Source organism: Nerophis lumbriciformis, linkage group LG13 (genome assembly GCF_033978685.3).
Source record: "Nerophis lumbriciformis linkage group LG13, RoL_Nlum_v2.1, whole genome shotgun sequence".
NCBI classification, from domain to species: Eukaryota; Metazoa; Chordata; class Actinopteri; order Syngnathiformes; family Syngnathidae; genus Nerophis; species Nerophis lumbriciformis.
In genome coordinates, this window is record NC_084560.2 from 24,365,485 (window position 1) to 24,390,420 (window position 24,936).

At 38.4% G+C, this 24,936-nt stretch overlaps 1 protein-coding gene across 3 annotated transcripts in view; it reads left to right on the plus strand.

Annotated features, from left to right (window-relative positions):
- The window catches only part of LOC133613711 (ATP-binding cassette sub-family C member 4-like), a 149,663-nt gene that overhangs the window by 98,421 nt on the left and 26,306 nt on the right, over positions 1-24,936 (plus strand). For 2 of the 3 annotated variants that reach the window (XM_061971438.1, XM_061971440.1), the window contains one exon: positions 10,722-11,297. The exons of the other annotated variant lie outside the window; for it this stretch is intronic. In XM_061971438.1, coding sequence (XP_061827422.1) covers positions 10,722-10,799 — 78 coding nt within the window. In that variant the 3' untranslated portion in view covers positions 10,800-11,297. Of the gene's footprint in view, positions 1-10,721; positions 11,298-24,936 lie in introns of those variants that run through there. 3 annotated transcript variants of the gene reach the window in all.

The following is a 24,936-nucleotide window of genomic DNA, read 5'->3' on the forward strand; positions in this document are numbered from 1 at the left end:
AGAAAAGATGAGCGAGTGGTTAAGGTAAGTTTACGCGAAGAGGCCGGGTGGCTTTTTTCACGCAGCTCCGTCCATGTTGATATACGACTCCATGCGCGCCCACATCACGCTGGTTTTTAATATATTATTAAAGTTTGACTGACCTATCTGACTGTTTTTTTGACATTCCTTTAGCGCAGTTAGATGCGGCTTATAACACGGGGCGGCTTATAGGTGGACAAAGTTTTGAAATATGCCGTTCATTGAAGGCGCGGCTTATAACCCAGGGCGCCTTATGGTGCGGAAAATACGGTACCTTTTTTTTTCCAATTCAAAAAAATTCCAGGATTTTCCAGAATTTCTGGTTTTCCAAAGCCCTATTTACACCCTTTTTTCTGGCGACTACTCCTTCACATTTTTCAACGCATTTCAACCGTTCCACCGTCAAATCATTCCTCTTAATCAGGACAAAAAAAACAAGTTGTTTTTTGAACTGCAAAAATTCCTGGTTTTCCTGAAATTCCAGGAATTCCGTAATACCATTTCTCAATTCAACAAGTTACTACTTCAACATTTCTCGACCGATTTAAAAAATTCCAACACCAACCATTTCAACTCATTCAGACCATTTAAGTTTTTTTTACCATTTTCAAAAAAATTCCCGCTTTTCCCTCGGACGTTCCAAAATTTTGGGAAATTCCTATTGAAATCAATGGGACATTCTTTAAAGTTCCACAACTCCCACATTTTTCATCTGATTCAAACTGTTCTTACTTCAAAATATTCAGCCTGTTTGGGAATTGTGTGCTTTACTTCAACAATTCTAAAAAAAAATTCCAGGATTTCAGTTCAACTTCAGCATTGGAGCATTCACACATTCACAGCCTCATCTAGTATATTATTTGTTATATATATTAGAAAAAAAACCTATTTTTAAAAAGGTGACAGGTTACAAAAGCTCCTCTTGGCTGCTTATGTACAACTTGTACGCGCAGTGGTGGCCTAAAAAAAATATTTAAAAAATTGCATCCAATATTTATTTTTTAACAAAAATTACAGAATCTTAATTAATCCAACAAAATAAAAAAGACAAACCCCAAATTCAACCCAATCGCAGTTTTACAATACTTAGGATAGAAAATTACAAAGCAATTGAGAAGACATACAGTACAAATACAGTTCAGTTCAGTTTCAGTTTATTTGGAACATGCATACGATACAATGTAATTCATCACATTTCCAGTTGTTATACAGCACATACAAAAAGGAGTAGGAAGAAACAGAGTTTATTTAATCCTACCCCTTTTCATACATGGCAGTTTTATCCCATTTCCTTATTCTCTGTTTGTAACAGAACAGTGAATAAATAAATAATAAATATATAAATATACCATAAGTAAGTACAAAAATATTTTATAAATAAATCATAATTTCACTTTTTTTGTTGTTTTAAAAAAGGGTTCATGGTGTTCATCATAAATGTTTTTCTTTGTACTTTGTGAACACTTGTAGTTTGAACAGTCTCTTAAACTGAATCATATTGGTACTTTGTTGGATTTCCTTGCTTGATCCATTCCATAATTTAATTCCACATACTGATATACTAAAGGTTTTAAGTGTTGTACGGGCATACAAATGTTTTAAATTAGATGTTCCTCTCAGGTTATATTTCTCCTCTTTTGTTGAGAAGAATTGTTGAACATTCTTGGGTAGCAGGTTATAGTTTGCTTTATACATCATTTTAGCTGTTTGCAAATGCACCAAGTCGTTGAAGTTCAATATTTGTGACTCAATAAATAAAGGCTTTGTATGTTCTCTATATCCAACATTATGTATTATTCTAATTGATCTTTTTTGTAGTGAATGAAGCGCATATTTGTAGTTATTTCCCCATATTTCTGCACAATAACTCAGATATCGTAACACTAGTGAGCAGTAGAGAATATGAAGTGATTTTTGGTCCAGAACATCCATCCAACCACCCATTTTCTACCGTTTATTCCCTTTGGGGTTGCGGGGGGCGCTGGAGCCTATCTCAGCTACAATCGGGCGGAAGGCGGGGTACACCCTGGACAAGTCACGACCTCATCACAGGGCCAACACAGATAGACAGACAACATTCACACTCACATTCACACACTAGTAGTGTTTCCTGGGATCCAGGGTCAACGCAGCCGTCTACCAGCAAGTTTTAGAGCACTTCATGCTTCCTGCTGCTGACCTGCTCTATGGAGATGGAGATTTCAAGTTCCAACAGGACTTGGCGCCTGCACACAGCGCAAAATCTACCCGTGTCTGGTTTACGGACCATGGTATTTCTGTTCTAAATTGGCCCGCCAACTCCCCTGACCGTAGCCCCATAGAAAATCTGTGGGGTATTGTGAAAAGGAAGATGCAGAATGCCAGACCCAAAAACGCAGAAGAGTTGAAGGCCACTATCAGAGCAACCTGGGCTCTCATAACACCTGAGCAGTGCCAGAAACTCATCGACTCCATGCCACGCCGCATTAACGCAGTAATTGAGGCAAAAGGAGCTCCAACCAAGTATTGAGTATTGTACATGCTCATATTTTTCATTTTCATACTTTTCAGTTGGCCAACATTTCTAAAAATCCCTTTTTTGTATTAGCCTTACACAATATTCTAATTTTGTGACACACGGAATTTTGGATTTTCATTTGTTGCCACTTCAAATCATCAAAATTAAATGAAATAAACATTTGAATGCATCAGTCTGTGTGCAATGAATAAATATAATGTACAAGTTACACCTTTTGAATGCAATTACTGAAATAAATCAAGTTTTTCAAAATATTCTAATTTACTGGCTTTTACCTGTACGTCATACGTCAGCAGCCAAAATTAACTTTTGGAACCTGTAACTTGTTTTGAAAAATTGTATTTTAAATTTTTACAACCAAATAGCAGATTGCAAGAATGGATTTGCATCAACATTGATTCTGAATCGAATCATCACCCCATTGATGGCAATTAAAACGAGAGATGTAAGATTCACTACAACTCAGTCCTCCTCCGTGCAGCTGTCAGCAGCAAGATAGTTATTGCAGTTAAAGTAGGTCGGTGCTCAAATATATGTTATTTGTATACAAAATAATAATAATTCAAATACAAATTTTTAATTGGAGATGCGCTAAGACCACAAAAAGTGACCTGATGAGTGGCGAGGGAACTCTGTAAGGATACATATTCCTGCCTTTTATTACAGAGGGTACAGGTTTGTCAGGAAAGGAAACCGATTAGAAAAAGCTACAAAACAGTTATTTACAGTATTTTCTGTTAATTTTGTTATTTTGCACTAAATATGTTTTTATTGAAAAATGTTTGTCCTAATGTATTCCTCTAAAACAGGGTTGTCCAAACTTTGTAACTTGGGGGCATTGGGCTAAAATAATTAGACCGGGGGTTGGAAGCTGACATGTAAAGTAACTATATATATATATATATATATATATATATATATATATATATATATATATATACATACACACAAAACATACATATAACCTATACATATACAGTATATACACATTATATTAAGATACTATATGCATATATGATGTATAAATTAATATATAATTAATATATATATATATATATATATATATATATATATATATATATATATATATATATATATATATATATATATATACATATACATATTATATTAAGATATTATATACATATATGATCTATAAATTAATATATAATTAATATAAATACATACAGTATATATATATATATATATATATATATATATACCGCATTTTTCGGACTATAAGTCGCAGTTTTTTTCATAGATTGGCCGGGGGTGCGACTTATACTCAGGAGCGACTTATGTGTGAAATTATTAACACATTACCGTAAAATATCAAATAATATTATTTAGCTCATTCACGTAAGAGACTAGACGTATAAGATTTCATGGGATTTAGCGATTAGGAGTGACAGATTGTTTGGTAAACGTTTAGCATGTTCTATATGTTATAGTTATTTGAATGACTCTTACCATAATATGTTACGTTAACATACCAGGCACGTTCTCAGTTGGTTATTTATGCCTCATATAACGTACACTTAGTCAGCCTGTTGTTCACTATTCTTTATTTACGGTATTTTAAATTGCCTTTCAAATGTCTATTCTTGGTGTTGGGTTTTATCAAATAAATTTCCCCAAAAAATGCGACTTATACTCCAGTGCGACTTATATAAGTTTTTTTCCTTCTTTATTATGCATTTTCGGCAGGTGCGACTTATACTCCGAAAAATACGGTGTATATATATATATATATATATATATATATATATATATATATATATATATATATATATATACAGTATATGTATGTATATATATATATATATATAATATATATATATATATATGTATGTATGTATGTATGTATGTATGTATGTATGTATGTATGTATGTATGTATGTATGTATGTATGTATGTATGTATATATATATATATATATATATATATATATATATATATATATATACATATATATATATACATATATATATACATATATACGTTGGGTCAGGAAAAAACCTGTTTCACAGGTTTCCCTATATATATATATATATATATATATATATATATATATATATATATATATATATATATATATATATATATATCGTAAATAAAAACAGAATGCAATGATTTGGAAATCCTTTTCAACCTATATCCAATTGAATAGACTGCAAAGACAAGATACTTAACGTTCAAATGGGTAAACTTATTTTTTTGCAAATATTGGAATTTGAGGCCTGCGACATGTTTCAAAAAAGCTGGCACAAGTGGCAAAAAAGTCATTTGAGGAATGCTCATCAAACACTTATTTGGAACATCCCACAGGTGAACGGGCTAATTGGGAACAGGTGGGTGCCATGATTGGGTATAAAAGCAGCTTCCATGAAATGCTCAGTCATTCACAAACAAGGACGGGGCGAGGGTCATCTAAATACATTTTGATTTGAGTCAAATAGTATTAAAATCCAACAAATACAAATTCACCGCGCTGATAGGGGCGAAGACTATGCACTCTTGTCTAGTTTTCAGGGAGTTGGCAACTTTGGAAGAATATAATGACGTAAAAGATGAGCCCCGACAATGCTAAGACACTTGATTACCATTTTAATTTGAAGTACTACACCAGAACATTCATTTCAAAATGATTTACATCCCCTGATTTTATCTAAAAACTCTCCACATTTTTTTTTACTCCCGAACGTCATTTTGAGATCACTTCGAGGGAGGCTTCCTGAAAAAAAGCGAGTCTTTTTTTTTTTAGTATTGGGTTTAACTTCATCACGATTCGCGATCAGCTCTCTATGGGTATTACTGTAATAGAGAATGTCCATATTTTTCCCTGCGGAATTCATTTGTGATGTATCCCCCCCCCCCCCACGGACACTGACAAGTGATAAGAGTCCCTGCTCGTCATTGTTCACTTCCATTCTGTGTGCATCAGTCTGGGACGACAGATACAGCATTGCAACTTCAAACGGGGCCTTTGTTCAATAAGAAAAAAAGTGGGCATCATTTCATTTTCTCTCTGTCCCGCTCACAAGTTTATCTGCACAACTCCATCTCCTCAGCCAGAGGAGTGAAATGAGTAAAATAGTGATTTGAAAGAGTCAGCACACTGTGCTATTATTTGGCGTGCTGTTGCCCTGCACACTGGCCGAGTGTATTGTTAGAGACTTTTCCGTTTCCTCCGCGCATTGTGGGGCGCTTCCCCTTTCATCAGATTACGCCCTAGCGCCACTTATTAAATGCTGAAAATGTTGTGTGACAAGTTTCTATAGTTGTCAGTCAAGTTTATATACATTCAATAATCTGATAGCGACCGCTTGCTCTTTTGTCCGCGTTGAAAGAGGCTCTCAGGGCACGCTGGATATTGCACGTCGTGGACTTCCCGTTTGTGCGTATTTTTTCTGTTGAAAAACTTTCCCCAAGAGGAGAATGGCAGTCTATTCTTCATACAAGAAGGCAAGCACTGTTACATTACAAAGCTAGGTGAATTTCTTGGAGCATGGTTCCAAAAAGGGTTCAAGCGAAAGCTACCCCGCAGACGGTAGGTAGTTTATAAGATACAACGTGCATCCCAACAGGTGATCCTTTATAAATGTATTGTTGTCACACATTTAATTGTGCTCTCAGCAATGGCTACAATCAGGCAACAGTACTTTAGATCTTGTTAATGACCAAAAATAGTACCGTATTTTCCGGTATATAAGCCGCTACCTTTTTTTCAACGCTTTGTACCCTGCGGCTTATAAAACGGTGCAGCTAATTTTTTTCCATAATGTTTTGCGTTTAATAATTTTCATAGAACACCAACAGAAACACTGAAAATGTCTGTTATCGTTTGTGCAACGGCGCCACCTTTTGGACAGGTTCACTCACTGCAGGTGCTGCGGTTTATAAATGTACTTCCTTAAACTGGAAGTATTCATTCAAAGGATTCTTCATTTATCGCTCCGAGCAATGTTTGTAAGTTTTACAATATAACTAAAACAATTTGTACTTCCTAAATCGTCGCCTGTGTGATGTCTGTAAGAGTATTTTTATGCATATTTTTACGTGGTATCGTAATGTAATCAAGCTAACGTCGTTAGCATTAGCGAATATACTAACACATTAACAAGTGTCCGTGTCACTATTATTAACTTACTTTCTTTTTGTATTGTTTTAGTTTTGTAAATTCACTAAAACGTCAATGTGGAGTTATTAAGTCTTTTAGCTGATTGGAGAGCAGTTAGTGAAACAATTAAGGTATGTAAATAAAGATTTCCAAATATCTTTTGTACCGGCTTATAAAACGGTGCGCCTAATTAATGGATTTTTATTTGTGAACGGCCTTAATGTTTTGCGTTTAGTAGTTTTCATAGAACACCAACAGAAACACTGAAACTGTCTGTTATTGTTTGTGCTATGGCGCCATCTTTTGGACGGGTTCACTCACTGCAGGTGCTGCGGTTTGATAATTAAACCGAAAGTATTCGTTCATAGCGATTCTGTTTGAAAGGATTCTGCATGTATCACTCCGAGCAACGTTTGTAAGTTTTACAATATAATTAAAACAATTTGTACTTCCTAAACCGTCGCCTGTGTGATGTCTGTAAGAGTGTTTTCATGCATATTTTAACGTGCTATCGTAATGTAACCAAGCTAGCGTCGTTAGCATTAGCACATATACTAACACGTTAACAAGTGTCCGTGTTACTATTATTAACTTACTTTCTTTCTGTATTGTTTTAGTTTCGTAAATTCACAAAAAGGTCAACGTGGCGTTATTGAGTCTTTTAGCTGATTGGAGAGCAGTTAGTGAAACAATTAAGGTATGTAAATAAACATCTCCAAATATCATTTGTACCGTATAGTTAATTTATGTTAAATATTTTTTTCTTCTAAAATTTGGTGGGTGCGGCTTAAATACCAGTGCAGTGGAATATATGGCATATTTACGTTCAATTTGGATTTCTTGATTTAATACCATTGAGGCATTCTGGCCAAGTAAAAGTCAAAAACGTTATCCTTGTCTGTGACTCATCGCATAAGTGCTTTTTCTTGTTGGTAGAAAGGCCGTGCTAATGTAGCCCTAAGCAGCAAAATCAAGTGGTACCTTCACTTAACCCATGAGTCATTTTTTTTCGATACAATCTGTCCCTCAGGCTTTGTGTTATGCTTTAAGTCGCGGGCATAATTTGAGTTACGAGAATGTTCGGCGACAGAAGTCGCAACAAACATATGTTTTGATATGACAGTTGATGTGCACGTTTGAGCGCCATTCAGAGATTGACACAATTCCGCCCTCAAACCACCAAAACTGAGAAAGTTATTGCAAAGGAGAAGAAGTGGACGATTGAATCAGAGAAACATTATTATAAACATGTCCTACCTAAGTAGACGATCGGGCATTACATTTAGTAAACAGACATTCATATTACTTGTTCTCAACTCTGACCACTCCGGTCCGTCACTCAAATTGGTCAATGTGCAACATAAACAAAGATTTCCTAGTTTCTTTTGTTACACGGCGTAGAATCAACTTGTAAGAGACACTTTCAAAAGGTAAATGCTGTACAATGTAAAACTACTGTAGTTGTTGTAGTACATACTATGGGTTGTACGGTATACCAGTATTAGTATAGTACCGCCATACTAATGAATCATATTCGGTACTATACCGCCTCTGAAAAGTACCGGTCCGCCAACACCCCCGCACCCCCATCGTCGTCACGTCGTGACATTGTTGGTTTACGGGCAGAGGAGCATGTTCGGCAGCGCACAATCACGGAGTACTTACAAGCAGACACAGTAAGTAGACCAGGGGTGGGCAATTAATTTTTACCGGGGGCCGAATAAGCAACCCGAGCACTGCTGGAGGGCCACACCGACAATATTTCAATTACATTTTGCTCAATATTATTTTTGATATACCGTAAGATAAATAATAATAATGATAATAATAATAATAATTAATAATAATAATAATAATTTTATTTAACCTAACTTAACTTTATACAAAAGCAGATTGCTTTTGATGGTTTTATTTTTAACACTGTCTTACACAACACTTCCGGATGTATAATACAATGCAAAAATGTCCATTTCTGCACAGGGTTAATTTCTGTCACTTTATCCTGCATTATACAACATTTTTCCCCGTCAGATCTGTTGTTAAAAATCGTTTTTAATCATATTTATTTTATATTGGTTTTATATGTAATTATTTTTTGTTTTTATTCAGTTATTGATGCTAAGGATAATATTTTAATATTGTTTTTAATATTGTTGTGCAGCACTTTGGAAACATTTTGTTGTTTAAATGTGCTATATAAATAAAGTGGATTGGATTGGATTGTCACACCTGCCAGCTTGTCCCATTTCAGTCCTAACATGTCCAAACACGCATTTACCTATATGAACAAGTCATTACCTGTGGTTGTCTCTTTAATTGACTGCATGGCTGCCAGCTCCTTCGTGATTTGAAAGTCTGTAGTTATCCCACGTAAAAAGATGAGCAGCTGGGCGGTGTCACGTACATCGCAGCTCTCATCCAAAGCCAGCGAAAAACAGTCGAAGTCTCCGGTGTTGTGCCGGATAATGCGCCCCCGTAGAATGCACCCCCTGACGGGAGTGTTATATCAACTAAAGCAAACACTTAAAGTTTCCACGTGCAAGATTGAATCTATTTAAAAAAGTTATTTAATAAGAAGCCAAAAGTGCAAAAACAATAATGTTCGTGTTGGAGGAGTTGTGAATGAATGAAATATGAAATCCGTGCTGCGGTTGCCGCTGGGCCACAACATTAGGTACACCTGCAGACTGCAGCGCGGATTTCATTACCCATTACCTCCCTGTTTGGCACTCAGCATCAAGGTTTGGAATTGGGGGTTAAATCACCAAATGATTATCGGGCGCGGCCACCGCTGCTGCTCACTGCTCCCCTGTGGGGATGGGTCTAATGCGGAGGATAATTACACCGCACCTAGTGTGTGTGTGACAATCATTGGCACTTTAATATGGCCGTCAGCAAAGAAAAATCCATAAATTATCTGCACCGTTTTATAAGCTGCAGGGTTCAAAGCATAGGAAAAAAGTAGCGGCTTAAAGTCCAAAATTACGATATTCTTATATCAGATATTCCTGAGAACCAGAACCAGAACTCAGACAAAAAAGAAATGTGTATGCAACAGGAGCGCTGTGCTGTTTTTAAGGACCTCCTGCCAAAAAGCTAGTCATAGATCATCTATAAGAACGTGCTCTAGTGTTTTTACTGCTCCAAAATTTTAGTCTCAACTCGCAGATTGGTCTGATGTCATCAGCGGGTCCTATTTGGCCCACGGGTTGAATAGCCTTGCCATCAATAGAGCACTTTTGGAGTTTGAAGTATAAGTACAAGTAAATAGATAGATAGATAGATAGTACTTTATTGATTCCTTCAAGAGAGTTCTTTCAGGAAAATAACAATTCCAGCAGCAGTGTACAGAGAAAGTATAAATGGAAATAAAATACAAAATATGACAATAAGAATACAAATAAAAAGTAACAATAAGAATAAAAATATAACAGTAAAAATAAGAATATAACAAGAGAAACTAGGCAGTAGAAAATGTAGAAAAACGGTAATACTGTCGATCATATGAGATGTGATGTGTATATTGCACCTTTAATAGGTATTGCACTGTTATTGCTGTTTTGTTGCAGTTTATTATCATCCCCTGATATTCTGCCTCAGCAACGTTTTAGCATATTTCAGTAACTTTTGGAGATACGTTTTTATTTCGTTTGTAACACAAACAACTTTTGGAACCATAATTCATATATTTCGGGCACGTTTTGTGAGCATCCACTGCATATTATCATTGATAAGGTGTTAAAATACACGCGAGAACCGACAAAGGTGACTACAGCGTTCACGGCTATTTGTTTAAAGAATTCAAGCATTCCCGACTAGACCCGGCGAGCAAACACACTCCCCGGACAAACAGTCGCCGTGTTATCCAATTCCCTCCAGAAGCAAACATTTCCCCCGCTAAATAAGCCACTTTTGCATGCTTGAGCGGCTGACAAATCCCTTCAGCCGGCGCTGACTGCGGCTGTCATAAATCTGGCCCGCTAACAGATCGCAGGTCAGATTGCGGAGCGTGTGCTTGTATTCTGTGACAGCCCTTTTTTTGTGTGCCTGATATGCTTGCAGGTTCACGTGAACAAACGGCGGCCGGGAGAATCGTGCCGCCTCAAGGATGTAGGTGTCATCTTTGAGACGTCGCTCTGACACTCTGGAGAGTAGCTTTGACCTCCTCTGCGCTCGCCATTACAGAGCCCCGGTGGGAGGGTGTATCCATTTGACTACAGTGGAATGTTTTTTTTTAAGGCGGCTGCAATTTGATGAGCTCAGGTGTGAAACAGACTGCGGGGCTGTGCCTTTATTGATAGCGTGAGTTGATTGATCGCACCTTGCAGTGTTAATGTATGGGCTCTCCGAGCCTCCTGGGAGGCTTCAATCCTGTGCTGGTGCTCCAAAGAGTGCACACATTAAATGTATGTGCACTGACTTTCTAGACGCAGACTATCTCGGTATCATTTGCACACACACACAAAAAAAAAAAAACGCTTCACAAGGCAACGAGAAGCTCTAATTTTTGTGCCTGCTTCTTTTGACTTGTTTGCACTTTTCTCAATAAATACTATAGGTCTTCCTGCATAAGTGACCATATGTCTACCTCAGCCCATGAAGTGTAGCAAAAATGTCATCTGCCTTGCCCACTGACTAAAATGTCGCATTTAAACTATCTATATTCTGAGCAAAAAGTGGAAGAGAACACTTTTTCTGTATTTGGGATCCCCCTTAATTCCATGGAAGCACAGTGGAGATATTTATAAAAGATTTTTACCTCTCTCTAAGCGAGCCTTTAGTGACTTAGTTTGCCTTAGTTACATCAGCAGATACACTATATTGCCAAAAGAATTTGGCCACCCATCCAAATGATGAGAATCAGGTGTCCTAATCACTTGTATAAAATGAAGCACTTAGGCATGGAGACTGTTTCTACAAACATTTGTGAAAGAATGGGCCGCTCTCAGCATGGAACTGTCATAGGATGCCACCTGTGCAACAAATACAGTCGTGAAATTTCCTTGCTCCTAAATATTCCAAAGTAAACTTTATTATAAGAAAAGTGAAGAGTTCGGGAACAACAGCAACTCAGCCACCAAGGGGTAGGCCACGTAAACTGACAGAGAGGGGTCAGCGGATGCTGAAGCGCATAGTGCAAAGACTTTCTGCACAGAGCTCCAAACTTCATGCGACCTTCCAATTAGCCCACGTACAGTACGCAGAGAGCTTCATGGAATGGGTATCCATGGCCGAGCAGCTGCATCTAAGCCATACATCACCAAGTCCAATGCAAAGCGTGGGATGCAGTGGTGTAAAGCACGTCGACACTGGACTCTAGTGCAGTGGAGACATCTTCTCTGGAGTGATGAATCACACTTTTCCATCTGGCAATCTGAGGGACCAGTCTGGGTTTGGAGGTTGCCAGGAGAAGGCTACATTTCGGACTGCATTGTGCCGAGTGTGAAATTTGGTGGAGGAGGAATTATGGTGTGGGGTTGTTTTTCAGGAGTTGGGCTTGGCCCCTTAGTTCCAGTGAAAGGAACTTTGAATGCTCCAGGATACCAAAACATTTTGGACACTTCAATGGGATGGCACTTCAAGTTCATATGTGAGTAAAGGCAGGTGGCCAAATACTTTTGGCAATATAGTGTCTATATAGCAGGCCTGGGCAATTATTTTGACTCGGGGGGCCAACTTTAGAGAAAAAAATGTGTCTGGGGGCCGGTACCGGGTAAATCTGATTTTCAGGATCACTAATACAAAATCTCACAATATTGTCTAATTTTTTCACTGAATGAGACACCTAGAATGTACATGGAAATTAAGAATTTGGATTTACAATATTAATAACTATGAATAATAAAACACTGAATATTGACAAAATATTAATGTCACACCCACTCTCGATTGACATATTTTACAATCAAGTGAAACGCAACAAAAATGCAACAAACAGCAAAATATGAACACGAAAGGGAAAAAAAACACTTAATTAAAACATGTCTTAGGGGCCTTTACATACAAGTGTACAACTAAGCTAACCACTATTTACAGTAAGATGTTTAAACATACGAGTGTAAAAAGAAGTCAAGCACCATTAAATAGAATAACACTTTTAAATTTTTTCCTCCTACATTTAAAACACTTATTGCGGTCTACATAACATGTAATAGTGGTTCTTTGGTCCAAATTTTGCACATATGTGTTACAGACCATTTTCAAGCCGCTTTCTGACAGTCTTCAAGGTGCGCCCTTTTATGGTTACATGCCTCCACTTCGACAGCGTCTCCTCCCCATCAGCCATGTACTAGTTTTTAGTGCTTCTATACTGACTCTACTGACAGATATAACTTAAGAAGTATTCTATGTTTTTTATTGGAAATGGCAACAAGGGAGGATGAATGTGCATATACGAGCCAGTCTGCCCCACAACAAGAAGAACCTAATTGACTGCAACTTTTAACGACAACTAAATAAAAATTACAGACTCTCGCAAAAATCTTGGGGTAAACTTATACCCTATATAGCAGACCTGGGCAAATTAAGCTTTTCAATCTGGCCCCAATTTTTTTTTTTTAGATCTTTAGGATTGAAAGTGTAGCTGCCATTATGATGTGCAGTGATGTTTTCAAATGACCGTAAGTCTTGAACTATACAAAGTATTTCAATGGTTGGAATCTGTGCTTTTGCATGATATACTAGTTACTATGGTAATCTAAATAGTTACTATGGTAATCTAATTAGTTACTATGGTAGTCTAATTAGTTACTATGGTAATCTAATCAGTTACTATGGTAATCTAATCAGTTACTATGGTAATCTAAGTCACAGCAGCTCAGACGAGGCACCAAGCAGTGTGGGTGGGGAGCGTTTTCACCGAGTGTTTCCAGAGCGGCCAGCCTGAAATACGGGTGTCAGGGACAGACGTGGAAGGATATTTTTACAGCAAAGTTCTAAAGTGATATATCAGATTGTAGGTGGGTATTTTTATGTTACCCTTCGTGTTCATATTTTGCATTTTTGCTGCGTTTCGCTTGATTGTAAAATATGTCAATGGAGACATTCATATGTTGTCAATATTCAGTGTTTTATCGGTCGTAGTTAGTAAGTCCCAAATTATTCATTTTCATGTACATTCTGCGTGTCACTCAGTAAAAAAATTAGACATTGTGAGATTTTGTATTAGCGTTCCTAAAAATCAGATAAACCGGCCCCGGACACATTTTTTTCTCTAAATTTGGCCCTCCGAGTTAAAATAATTGCCCAGGCCTGCTATATGGAGATATCTGCTGACGTAACTAAGGCAAAATAAGTCACTAAAGGCTCGCTTAGAGAGAGGTAAAAATGTTTTTATAAATATCTCCACTGTGCCTCCATGGAATTAGGGGGGGTCCGAAATACAAAAAAAAACAGGTACCGGCAGGTAAGAAAAGTTGGTGTTTGCATAATAAGACCCCTTTAACTGTTTCAGTGTCCACATGTTGGGTGACACTGCTTAGAATTTGAATCTGCTAACTTCATGTAACTTCTGGTGTATAGTATATTTTCATCATGGAGATGAAACAGTACAACAAAGACAGAGAAAAAGCACACTTAATAATTTAATACCTGCTGAACTGAAGTATTACGATTTGGTTTGTGCGCCACGGTGCTTGGGCTCTAATCATTCAACAGTCAGTAAACTAGTCTGATTTCTCACATAATTCACTTTCTTCTATGGAGTTCCAGTTTCCACGCTCGAGCTCTTAAGCAACTGTTGACAATATGCAGTGTCCCTCTCGTCCGCTAGGGGGCGATTGTGGTCATTTTAGCTTGTTTGGCCATGTCGGAATGTAAATATGAAAGAATGCTATTCGCGAGAACAGTGGTTCTTAAACTTTTTCACCAAGCACCATTCAGGAAACACTTGGCTCTCCAACTACCACCATAGTTAATGACTGATATTAAAATACAGTAGCGTAGTAGGCCTAAGTTTGATCAGTAACACTGTGTTTGAATATAGGACAATAAAACAGTACTTGAATCAAGTGATTCTTTGGTGTACTACTCGATGGAGCCCACGTACAAGTAGTGGTACACGTACCACAAAACCGATAAAAGAACCACAATTTTACACACAGCTATTTGGTGGTGTTGGTCACTTGTGGGTTGGGATGTATACTGAGGACCGTTAAAATTCTAATGATGCGGCTATCTTAATTTAGGTGCCGCTGGAAAGCTTTAAAAAAGACAATAGGTAGGATTGGCGATTATATGATCGTGATCAATTTCAGGTCGATGACGGTGATAAGATATGAGTGTATGTTACCTTGATCAAACATGGCGAAGAGTCAACCTTTTACCGCCTCACTTCCGGTTACAAGGTACACAGAAGTAAACAATCATAGATATGAACCGAATGACCGAACTTGGAACTAAACTAAACTGAGGACATCGTTCTAATCTCAGCCATGACTCGGATGATTAATGCGTTACTAGAACCAAGGACCGAATCAAGGTTTGCCAAAAACATAATCTAAATGCGGAAATTGGCGTAATCATGTGAGATGTTGTCATTGAGAGGAAAAAGGGACAACATGTTCACTTGACAAACACTCACCCCCATGGAGCCTGGCCAATCGGGGGCCAGCACTCTGCATCCTTTTTGGGCCTTCTCCTTGACACGTGGCTACCTCAAACTACCAAACCGACTCCAAAATACAGAGCTGTAACAGTTCCCAAACGACTTCTAGGTGTCAGGTGATGTTTCCTTTGCAAATATGCATACTTGCCAACCCTCCCGGATTTTCCGGGAGACTCCCGAAATTCAGCGCCTCTCCCGAAAACCTCCCGGGACACATTTTCTCCCGAAAATCTCCCGAAATTCAGGCGGACCTGGAGGCCACGCCCCCTCCAGCGAGGGTCTGCATGGAGCAATGTTGTTGTAATATATTGAGTTGGAGGCAATAAACAGGCGAGGGGATGAAGTACGTCTCTTTACTGTAGACTTCAGAACAGACTCACACACTTGACGTCAGGTGCGCAACACCACGTAAATCGTTGGCCAACCAAAAAGTAACCCCAGTACGCTATAGCCAACATTCACCAGGAGATGGCAACAGACAAACATAGATCACTCTATTACATTCCAGTCTCTCCATGTTTTCTCGCCATGGTAACATGTGATCCACATGCACTGTGCGCTGTCTCTGTCCCTCTTGATATTTATATATATATATATATATATAAAAATATATAATAATATATATATATATATATATATATATAAGAAAATACTTCACTTTCAGTGAATTCTAGCTATATATATATATATATATATATATATATATATAAATATAATAATATATATATATATATAAGAAAATACTTCACTTTCAGTGAATTCTAGCTATATATATATATATATATATATATATATATATATATATATATATAATATATATATATATATTTATTTTACTATATATATATATATATATATATATATATATATACATATACACAGTATATATATATATACTGTATATATATATATATATGTATATATATATATATATATATGTATGTGTGGGAAAAAAAAATCACAAGACTATTTCATCTCTACAGGCCTGTTTCATGAGGGGGGGTACCCTCAATCATCAGGAGGTTTTAAAACCTCCTGATGATTGAGGGTACCCCCCCTCATGAAACAGGCCTGTAGAGATGAAATAGTCTTGTGATTTTTTTTTTTCCCACACATACATATATTGCGCTCTACTACGGTATCGAGCACTATTTTTTGGATAACCTTATTAAGACATATATATATATATATATATATATATATATATATATATATATATATATATCTATCTATCTATCTATCTATATATATATATATATATATGAAATACTTGACTTGGTGAATTCTAGCTGTAAATATACTCCTCCCCTCTTAGCCACGCCCCCATCCACGCCCCGCCCCACCCCAACCACGCCCCCACTACCACCCCCACCTCCCGAAATCGGAGGTCTCAAGGTTGGCAAGTATGAAATATGATGACTACTTGTTGTCCAAAAGCTGTGTGAAACACACTGTGCCACTACTGCTAATGCTAGGAATTGGTAATAAATCCATGATAAATTGACAGCTTCTAATACGCCAGCTTGAAGCAGCAGTGTTGAAATAATTACTGATGCCTAAAAGTAGTAAAATAATCCATAATTTTGCTGTGAAACACGATAGCATCCGCCAACAGGTCTGTAGTCGCTATCTGACGTCACATACCTTGTTTAAATGCACACCACCTAACATGCTAGTTGATTGTGTTGATTTATATGCTCTATTTGATATGATATATTAGGGCTGGGCGATATATCGAGTTTGTAAGATGTATCGATATATTTTTTAACACGATATGAATTAAGAAAATATCGTAATATCGATATAATTTTTTCACGTTAAAATTACCAAATGCTGAATGTTGTCTGTCTATCTGTGTTGGCCCTGCGATGAGGTGGCGACTTGTCCAGGGTGTACCCCGCCTTCCGCCCGATTGTAGCTGAGATAGGCTCCAGCGCCCCCCGCGACCCCAAAGGGAATAAGCGGTAGAAAATGGATGGATGGATTACCAAATGCCGCGGCTATTAAACCCCTCCCCTTCCTCCTTCCAAGACGTGCTTGCCCTCGCAAGTAAAACGCAAACTTCTGCATACCGGCCAACAACTACGGTTTTCCTGTAATGAGTACGGTTTTTGATAATCAATTCCGGTTTACGGCTACAGTGGTAGAAAATACGGTTTTCAAATTAAAAAATAATTAACTTTAATAATCAATCAATGTTTACTTATATAGCCCTAAATCACAAGTGTCTCAAAGGGCTGCACAAGCCACAATGACATCCTCGGTTCAGAGCCCACATAAGGACAAGGAAAAACTCACAACCCAGTGGGATGTCAATGTGAATGACTATGAGAAACCTTGGAGAGGACCGCAGATGTGGGTGACCCCTCCCCCTCTATGGGAGACCGAATGCATTGGATGTCGAGTGGGTCGAGCATAATATTGTGAAAGTCCAGTCCATAGTGGATCTAACATAATAGTGAGAGTCCAGTCCATAGTGGGGCCAGCAGGAGACCATCCCGAATGGAGACAGGTCAGCAGCGCAGAGATGTCCCCAACCGATGCACAGGCTAGCAGTCCAACCCGGGTCCCGACTCTGGACAGCCAGCACTTCATCCGTGGCCAACTTAAAAATCGAAGCTACGTAGCTTAACTACATTTGCCAGTAGCTTAGCAGTAGCTTCGCTACTTTTTAAACAAGTAGTGATTTCCGTAGCTTAGCTATTTTTAGACCCATGTCGCGGTTAGCTTAGCTACATGCTACATAAGAAGAGAGGGAGAAGAGAAAGAGAGAACTCGACTAGTGTAAGTCCACGGGACAACAAAGATCCATGACTGGTTGGTTTACGTATAAGAACATCCATGATTGGTTGGTTGGTTTAAAATGATGAGTCACGATTGGTTGAGATTAGGGCAAAACATTAGGGACAGGCCAATCAAAGGCAACATAGGGTAAGTCATGGAACCAGGAAGGGAAATCACAACAGACATCCCAAATGACGACGAGAGAGTCGTAGAAGAGAAAAGAGAATATTCAAGCAAAATATATGCCGAAGTGAGGAAGACCATAGCCGCACAATTAAGTCAAGTCACTTACTTGGCGCTGACCAGAACCGTACGTGTGTGACAGTCCATTACATCGTCCATTGGGAATTAAAAAGTGCCTGCCTGCAAATTTTTTATCTGAGTTTGATACATTTTGTATTATTTGCACATCTATGTTATTTATTTTACGTATAAATAATAATTTTCTATTTTATTTATTTTATGTAATTCTGTGCTACTTAAACAGTTTATTTTCTGTGCTGTTAATACCCATCTTGACTAACTGGGTTGATAAAAGTGCCACTGACTGTTTACAGTACAGTGAATATCGCTCAAAAATGATTATCTTTATATGTATACTTTCACCGGAAAATATATCGAATATTGAGTTTAAGCAAAAATATATCCAGATATACTTTTTCGTCCATGTCGCCCAGCCCTATGATATATCATGTTGTGTTGATTTATATGGTCTATTTGATATGATACATCAAGTCAAAGGTGTGCTCTGCACATAAATGCCATACATTAATATTATTTCCCGCTGATTGCAATTGTAATGGATAAGAAACACAGTGATGGATCTGTGATGAAGATGACATAACAACAAACATAGTTGACTAAGACTTCAAACGCAGGCTTTGATAAAAGACTTCCCTGCTGTGAGATATTACATGATGTTGGTGGTGTACAACCTCTTGTGCTACAAAAAAAAATATGGAAATGCATGTTTTACATCTTTATTTACGCCATATAGAACCGGAGCGTACCGATGGATAAGACAAGACATATAGAGATATTGATATCGGTATCGATAAAAATCCAAAGGATATACATCCCTATTTGTGGTTATTCTGATCATCAGAGGCATATTTTGGTGAATTGCTTTGACCATTTACTGTTAATAGAAATGATGCAGTGTTTTGAATTGGTGGTTTACATGTAAATAATGTTTTCAAATTGTTGTTTACTAAAGCTCTTGCTGGAGGATTTGAATGAATCAGTCCGCTCTTTATTATTGTCTACTAACGAAACATACGCATATTATCTTTACTCTGTATTAATTCAATTATTTGAGAAATCAGACTAATTTAGTGCATGCAAACGTACTGACAAGGATCCGTAAAAAACATTTGTAAGGAAACAGTTACTTAGTGTGCGGAACTGTACAACTCGATGGAAATGGTGCGACAACAGCTACATCTTTGATTGCATTGACAACGTTACCACTATTGGTTGTGTTTAAGTAGCCGTTTAAAATGCATTTTGTAGATCATACTATTTGGAATATATTTAAAAAATTCTAAGTGTGAGGCTTTTTTTGCCGGCAATGACACAAAACAACGTGGTCCTTGCATATTTCTTCATAGTGCACTTTTTATACCATTTCAGTCGATGGAAAGTTGTCACATAAAAGCTAATATATTGTAATAAAAGTAACATTCCTTCCAATTTGCCTACTGTCTTTATTTACTCTTTAAAGCTACCATTTTGTACTGTAAACATGTTCGTTACAGACCGTTTTGTGTGTACGTAGCTTTAATACTAATGAGCTCTGTTTATCCATTCCTGTCTGATGTTGTGTGTCTCCAAACTGTTGTGTATTTTTATCCACTTTTGACACTTCACCAACTTGTCCAACATAATGGGAGTCATATATCACAACAACGTTAAGGAGTGGGGCATGAGGACACAAACATTAGCAACATTAGCCTAGCAATGTGTGCTAAATTGCACTCAGAATTTAAAGTTGTCATGTTGTATTTTCCTACAATTAAAACACTTCCTTGTGGTCTACATAACATGTAATGGTGGTTCTTTGTTCAAAATGTTGCATAGATGATGTTTTACAGATCATCTTCAAGCTGCTTTCTGACCGTCTCTTCAGGATGCGCCGTTTTTTGGGCGGTCTTATTTACGTGCCGAAGTCCTACGAGCCAAACTCCCTTTGACAGCGTTCCATAACGAGTCTAATGACAGATATACGCTACTTTGTATCAGAAATAGTGACAGCGAAGGATGCATGTGCATGTACGAGCCCGTCTGCCCCACAGCAAGAGAAAAAGGAAAAAGAAGGAGCTTATGGACTACGTCTCGGACAACAACGTCGGACTTGCACAAAGCTCTTCGGGTAAATCTCGACCATATATGGTACCAATAAGTAAGAAAAGTTGGTTTTGCATAATAGGTCCCCTATAACATCCGCGTGATAGGTTAGCCCTGAGGTCTTCAATAGAGTTCGGGACCCGCAGGGGGTCTCCAGAAGTACTGATCAGCACATTGGTTGTCATCTAACCCAGTGTTTTTCAACCACTGTGCTGTGTGCTGGGAGATAGTCTAGTGTGCCATGGTAGATTATCTAATTTCACCTATTTGGGGTAAAAAATATTTTTTGCAAACCAGTAATTATAGTCTGCAAATGAGTGTCGGTGCAGTCTAGAGCTTGGCAGAGTAACCGTGTAATACTCTTCAATATCAGTAGGTGGCAGCAGGTAGCTAATTGCTTTGTAGATGTCGGAAACAGCGGGAGGCAGGGGTGCAGGTAAAAAGGTATCTAATGCTTAAACCAAAAATAAACAAAAGGTGAGTGCCCCTAAGAAAGGCTTTGAAGCTTAGGGAAGGTTATGCAGAACGAACCTAAAACTGAACTGGCTACAAAGTAAACAAAAACAGAATGCTGGACGACAGCAAAGACTTACTGTGGAGCAAAGATAGCGTCCACAAAGTGCATCCCGAACATGACATGACAATCGACAATGTCCACACAAAGAAGATAATAACAAAGTACCGTATTTTCCGCACTATTAGCCGCACCTAAAAACCACAAATTTACTCAAAAGCTGACAGTGCGGCTTATAACCCGGTGCGCTTTATATATGGATTAATATTAAGATTCATTTTCATAAAGTTTAGGTCTCGCAACTACGGTAAACAGCCGCCATCTTTTTTCCCCGTAGAAGAGGAAGTGCTTCTTCTTCTACGGTAAGCACCCGCCCCCATAGAAGAAGAAGCGCGCGGGTATTACGTTTCATTTCCTTTGTGTGTTTACATCTGTAAAGACCACAAAATGGCTCCTACTAAGCGACACACTGTGGTTCTAGCTTGCCATGCTAATGGCCAGAAACTTCCACCCATGGTGATATTCAAAAGGAAGACCTTGCCAAAAGAGAACTTTCCAGCCGGCGTCATCATAAAAGCTAACTCGAAGGGATGGATGGATGAAGAAAAGATGAGCGAGTGGTTAAGGGAAGTTTACGCGAAGAGGCCGGGTGGCTTTTTTCATGCAGCTCCGTCCATGTTGATATACGACTCCATGCGCGCCCACATCACAGATGGTGTCAAAAAACAAGTGAAGCACACAAATACAACACTCGCCGTCATTCCGGGTGGATTAACCAAAGAACTCCAACCGCTCGATATTGGTGTCAACAAGGCATTTAAAGCATGACTGCGAACGGCGTGGGAACAATGGATGACCGAAGGCGAACACACATTCACTAAGACAGGGAGACAGCGCCGGACGACATACGCCAACATCTGCCAGTGGATCGTAAATGCCTGGGCGGATATTTCGGTCTCAACTGTGGTCCGAGCTTTACGGAAGGCAGGATTCACGGAACTGCTGGAAAAACAACAGCGACACTGACTCTGATGACTTCGACGAGACGGAGCCGGCCATATTGGATCCCGTAATTCGCCCAACTTTTTAATTCGGACACCGTAGGAGAAGAATTCGAGGGATTTATGAATGAAGAATAACTTCAGAAAGTGAGTGTTATGTTTATTTTGTGTGTTGTGACATTAACGTTCGAGCAACATTAAGTTATTGCTATTGCTCTGCACTATTTTGAATTTTACTATGTTTGTGATTGCACATTTGCACATTACCGTACATTTTGGGAGTGAACAGAGTTGTTAGAACGCTGGTTTTTAATATATTATTAAATAACTGACCTATCTGACTGTTTTTTTGACATTCCCTGTAGCGCAGTTAGATGCGGCTTATAACACGGGGCGGCTTATAGGTGGACAAAGTTTTGAAATATGCCGTTCATTGAAGGCGCGGCTTATAACACGGGGCGGCTTATGATGCGGAAAATACGGTAGATGCGGTAAATATCGCTCAAAGGAAGACATGAAACTGCTACAGGAAAATACCAAAAAAAGAGAAAAAGCCACCAAAATAGGAGCGCAAGACAAGAACTAAAACACTACACACAGGAAAACTGCAAAAAACTCAAAATAAGTCACGGCGTGGTGGTGACAGTACACCTACTTTGAGACAAGAGCTATAGTGATCTATGGTTGGTTGTGGTTTAAAGTCATATACAACAATTGCAACAACGACTTTTTACTGTCAACTGAGTTTCGTTTTTTTATGATTTCTGCTGGTTGTGTGCCTCCGGATTTTTTCAACGCAAAAAGTTACTTTTTGGTTGGCCAACGGTTTACGTTGTATTGCGCACCCTGACGGCAAGTGTGGGAGTCGGTTCTGAAGTATGAAGTAAAGAGACGTAACTTCATCACCTCGCCTGGTTATTGACTCCAACCCAGAATATTACACTGCCCATACCTATGCTCCTTCAAAGGCTGTGCTACAGGCTGCAAAGCGTTGCACTTTCAAATACAACAATGAGTAGAGAGGAGTGTGTGTGTGTGTGTGTATGGGTAAATAAATGAACACTGAAATTCAAGTATTTTATTTATATGTATATGTATATAATAAAATACATATTTATATATAGCTAGAATAATATATATATATATATATATATATATATATATATATATATATATATATATATATATATATATATACTGTATATATATATATATATATATATATAAAGAAATACTTGCATTTAAGCGAATTTTAGCTATGAATATACCCCGCCCCCTTAACCCCGCCTCATGGCCCCGCCCCCCAACCCCGCCCCCCTCCCCCCTCCCCAAAATCTCCCGAATTTGGAGGTCTCAAGGTTGGCAAGTATGGGATGAGTTGATATATAAAAATTAACCTGACATTTTTGAATGAAAGAAACTGCTGTTCTAAATGTGTCCAGTAGATGTCACAATAGCAAATATTTGTATCTTTGTAGATGATGCTACATATGTGCAAAATAAACCACATGATGTTAGTGCACCAGTCGAGAAAAATGATCAAACTACATAAATAACATCCTGTAATTTGATTTTGATATAATTTTCTTATCCTGATAGAATGAAAATGACCACCAATGAGTTGACTGATGAACATTATCACATCATTTATTCAGAAAGTATAAATAACGACAAATAAAGGTAGACTACTATTAACCGCAACATGTAAGTGTAAAAACAAGAACATTATGACTTGTACATTTTCAGAATTGTTCTATTTTCAAACAAAGAAAACAATCTGAAGTTGTCTTTATTTTTAAGTTATCGTGCCGTGATTTTACCAGTCCGGCCCACTTGGGAGTAGATTTTTCTCCATCTGGCCCCCCCGATCTAAAATGAGTTTGACACCCCTGCCTTACAAACCATCCCTCTCTTAAGTGGCAAAGCAACGCGATAACTGCGCTAAAATGGCGTCACTCTTTGCATCATTTAACACGCCACTCGTACGATACCGCGATGTTCCAATTATAACGGCACGTTCTCATTAGCAGCTCAATTAGCGGAGCGCTTCACAAAGATACGCCGGGAAGAGAAATGGCTCTTATAAAAGTCGCCGTTAAACCAGACCCAGATTTGGCTGGTGACAGACACACACACACACACACACACACACACACACACACACACACACACACACACACACACACACACACACACACACACACACATTTAAACAATTCATTAAAGCCAGTGAGTGTTGAGCCAGTGTCGTATTAAATGGTTACTTACTCCCAAATAGCCCCCTGGGAGTTGAATTGTTGGCTTGCAAATAGATTAAAGTTTGCATTGAAAAAGAGAAATTGAATTTGGTAGTGGATTGTGGGGGGGGGGGGGGTTGGTTAATCAATAGCATAATGGGCCAGCGAGAAGGAGCCGCCTGCTTGCCTTGGAAATGAAATTAGCATATTTTTAATCTTAATTTTCCACTCTGTTCATCTGACAGTGTGGATGTGCCGTCCAAACAGATAATGAGACAGTGGGATATTGACACGGCGGCGAAGAGGAGGGGCCGGTGGGGGGGGGGGTCCTGTGGAGCGCTTGTTTCAGTGATTAAACGACGCCATCGGTGATTACTTTGTGTCGCCGTGTCAGGACAGCGACCTGGGACAGCAGCTGGAGCACCTGACGCAGCATTGACGGGCGGTGGGGTGGGGGTGGGGGGTGGGGGGTAAACCACAGCTGTCACAATGGTGGCACTATCTACATCAGTCAGCATAATATGCTACACTTCTACTCTCAGCAGGAAGTTTTGGCACAATAAGTGTGAGCGGATGGCGTTTCTTAATATTCACAATGGTGCCATTTAACTGCTGAATAGGTGTGCAAACAGCAAAAAACGCGCACAATGAAGTCAGGAATAAAAAAAACAACAACACAACAACAGCAGTCAGCACAATGCGGATGAATAACATGACAAATAGAGGCCATGCACTACAAAAAAAAGATGGCTCTTTTATTATTATCATTATTATTATTATTATTATCATC